We start from the raw sequence: 3,697 nt of genomic DNA, 5'->3' as shown, positions 1-3,697 counted from the left end.
GGTAGTATTAAGTTCTATATAATATTAAATTTTACTTTTAACAAAACTCTTATATTCCTTTATTTATTATGGACTTCTATTATATTGACATCAGGTACAAACTGCAAGTCAAAGTAGCTGATCATACTGGAAGTACATCTTTTCTATTATTTGATAGAGAAGTTATACAACTCATTCATAAATCTGCTTATGAATTGCTTGAACAACAAGTGCAGGTGTGTTTCCCATTGATTCTTCATTTATTTCATGTTAGTATGATGAATGGTCTGAATATAAAATAAAATCTCAGACATGTTCTTCTTCCATTCTTTTTTAGTTTAACCATGATGATGAAATTCCTCAAGAACTATTGGATTTGGAAGGAAGAAAGATTGTTTGGGTTATCCGTGTAAAGGGTACGGTGAAAAAGCCTCCAAATCCCGGTTAAGATTAAAGATATGAACATATCTTTTTTTTTAAACAAATTTAGATATTACTGCAAGATAATACTGCCAAAAAGTTTTAACAGATTTACTTCAATATTATCCATAATTATAATATATTTAAAGATTACTAATTTATTTACATTTATACTTATAATAAGATTATTCAAATTAAAAAAAAAAAGATTTTTGCCCGTGCATAGCACGGGAAGGAACACTAGTTTTCTATATTTTTACAGTTGGCGGATATCCGCAGTTGAAATTTCGCTGATCCAACAGTCGTTCCGCGTCAAAAACACTCAACACTGAACCCGCATCCGTAAATCAATTTTTTCAAATCACTCGACCGCATTTGGCGACGGATTAAACGAGGTGGGCCCATGGATAAATGATTCAAATTCCAAGCTCTATATGGGACTTTGTCTATGCCTTTTTTTTATATATCAACCAGAGTTCGTCTATGCCTAAACCTGAGGAGCTCCGGGAACATACCAAAGTGGGCTATTAACAATTTTTGTCCAGCCCATATTTTGCTGTGATAAATAAAACCTAACCGAAACGAAATTGGATGTTCGGTTTCATCTAGGTGACATAATTTTCACCCAAACCGAATCTAATTTCAATGTCCGAACCTAACCGAGGAAAAACCCAAATTTCGCCTAAGACCTCGTCTTCATCAGGCATTATCCGCCTCCTCGGTTCCAAGGAATTTTCTCAAATCGAATTGATCTTTAGACCAGTGCTAATGGAGAAAGAGAGTAAAGCCTCGACCTTGAAGTCGGATCAGAAGGTTATTGTTCTCCGTTCGGTAGCTCAGTACTTGGAGCGATGTGGGTTTTCTAAATGCTTCAAGAAACTGCTCTCCGAAGCTGAAATCGAGGTTCGCTTTCAATTGAATAGCTGTTGAATTAGATGATATAGCTGTAGGGAATGTGTGATCTTTTGTTGCTGTTTCAGAAGAAGGAATTGGATAGTAGCTTACCGGATCTTGATGAAGTTTTCTGCCAGTTTTTTCACAAGAGGTAGGCTTTTGCTCGCTTGTTTCTTAATTAACAATATAGGGTTTACTGGTTGACTCATTCTGACGTTTCTTCTCTTCTTGTAATGTATAGCTATGTTGAAGCTGTGGAGGTTAAAGAATCTGGTGATGATAATGAGGATGGGAAGAAGAAAGCAGCAAGTGTAGATGAGAATGGATCTGATGATCACGAAAAGGACGAGAAGGCTAAGAAGGAGAAGAAGAAGAAGAAAAAGAAGGAACCAGAGGTGGAGGTCAAAGAGACTGATGCTGAGATTGAAGACGGACTGAAAGAGAAAAAGAAGAAGAAGAAAACAAAACCAAGTCAAAGTCTAGGCCTAGCGAGGCTGATGAGGATGATAAGGAGAAATCCTCCAAGAAAAGGAAAAGATCAGAGCCTGAAGAGACAAAAGAACAGACTGAGGAGGAGGATGATGAGGAATCAAAACGTAGGAAGAAGGATGAGAGTGTAGTAGATGAAACACCTGTTAAGAAGCAGGCTGCTGATGTTCAGGAAAACGGTAACGTTGAGAAGAGCGAAAAGAAATCAGGAAAAGGGCTTTCTAACTCAAAAGTGGTAAACTGCTTTTGCATCACTTTTGATTTATCTTTTTGGGATAGGTGATTAGTGTACTCCTTGCTTATTCCAACGTTTGATTTTACAGCCGAAGAAACCGTTTCAGAGAGTGAACGTTGAAGAGATTGTCTTCACTGACGAGAGGCTTAAAGACAACTCTTATTGGGCAAAGGTTTGTATATAATCTCCATTTTTCTGCCTTTGATAAGCAATCTTTGTTTTAACCAAATGCTTTTGTTGAAGTTTACTTCTTTGTGTCTTGTAGGATGGTGCTGATTCGGGTTATGGTGCTAAAGCTCAAGAGGTTCTAGGACAAGTCAGAGGAAGGTAAGGAGCTCCTCAGCCTTTGGACTTTGTTATATATGTATTTAGTCTTTTGGGGGTGTTGGTTCGGTTTCTCTCTGTTATTCGGGTCTGAAAATTCATAAACATAATATGTTACTATGATCTTTAGTTAGGGGTGTTGTTTTGGTTACTGTGTCTGGTTTGGAGTGCTTGTTTCGGCTTTGATCACACTAACTTCGGTTTAGATTTGGTTTGGTTCCTGTCTTGACCTCTAAACTTTCGTTTTTTGGTTTGTTTAAGGGGTTTCCGACATGAGAAGACGAAGAAGAAACGAGGAAGCTACAGAGGAGGAGAGATCGATGTTCGGTCACATTCAGTTAAGTTTGAGTACTCAGACGATGAATGATGATCATTGACAAGCAACACACTGGTCTTTTATCTTTGTTTCCTTTGCTTCATTTTTAAAAATTATCAGTTTTGCTTTGCTTATTTCAAAATGTAAAACTATTCGGATCTAATTAACCCCGAAACAGGGCTCAAGTTTTGTCTGTGTTGATTGTCTCATTTGAAACTTGTAAGAACATGAATCTGTTTCAGTTTCTTGTCACTGCACTTTGAGAGAGAGCAGCTAACTTGCTTCAGGAGTTGGGCTTTGGGCCTATATTAGTAGATTTGGGCTCATTTTGCTTTATTAGTCAAAAAATTAATTCATATAGTTTCCTCTTATTAAAGCTACTTCTTTTTTTGGTAATAGGTTTATTGCCGTATCGCTAATGACTTGATTTGTGAACTGTGATTTATTCTATACTTTCTTGTCAAATTTAGTAGAAAGTATTTTGGGGAAAAAAAGTAAAGAGAAGTATCTTTCCTGTGGACCTATCATGGTCTCTTGCGTTTTGGTTAGGCAAAGTGTTATTACTATTAATCTCATAATTAATCACTGAAAGTTTGTTACTCGAATATTTATTTTTGAATAAATGTTGTTATATAAATGTCAGTTGGTTCTTTTTGTTAGCCAAGCATCCAATGCTTGAAGTTAGTGTTTTTTTTTTGCGTGTTTGTAAATTTACCAACCTGTTTTCTTCGTGGTCATGATTAGACATACGTAAAACACCGGATATATATTCTAAACACACAGATTAATTAAAAGTGTTAAAAATAACGTCGGCATACAAAATATATGCTAAAAGATAGGAGTACATTTTTAGTGTGAACTATACGGTTCCAAAGTAACATCACATCCCACCTATAATTATTTTCAGGTTACGGAATCAACTCCCGTTGTTTCTCTTTTGGTTAAAGTAGTATTAATGATAACGATGTGATTAAGAATTTAAGAGTAGACACAATGATGAAGAAACATCTGGAAATATAAAAAGGTTGTTAGTACTAGAG

The 3,697-nt window shown here is 35.9% G+C and overlaps 1 protein-coding gene across 1 annotated transcript; it reads left to right on the top strand.

Moving 5' to 3' along the window:
* The first annotated feature begins 1,167 nt into the window (after positions 1-1,167).
* LOC106315004 (nucleolar and coiled-body phosphoprotein 1) lies at positions 1,168-2,943 on the top strand. Its single transcript, XM_013752786.1, has 7 exons — positions 1,168-1,302; positions 1,380-1,444; positions 1,535-1,688; positions 1,721-2,017; positions 2,106-2,189; positions 2,283-2,344; positions 2,603-2,943. The coding sequence occupies exons 1-7, from the start codon at positions 1,168-1,170 to the stop codon at positions 2,706-2,708; spliced, it is 903 nt and encodes a 300-aa protein (XP_013608240.1). The 3' UTR covers positions 2,709-2,943.
* The last annotated feature ends 754 nt before the right edge of the window (positions 2,944-3,697 follow it).

The sequence above is a fragment of the Brassica oleracea genome, chromosome C9, assembly GCF_000695525.1.
Source record: "Brassica oleracea var. oleracea cultivar TO1000 chromosome C9, BOL, whole genome shotgun sequence".
NCBI lineage: Eukaryota > Viridiplantae > Streptophyta > Magnoliopsida > Brassicales > Brassicaceae > Brassica > Brassica oleracea.
This window is presented reverse-complemented; position numbering and strand designations above follow the sequence as displayed.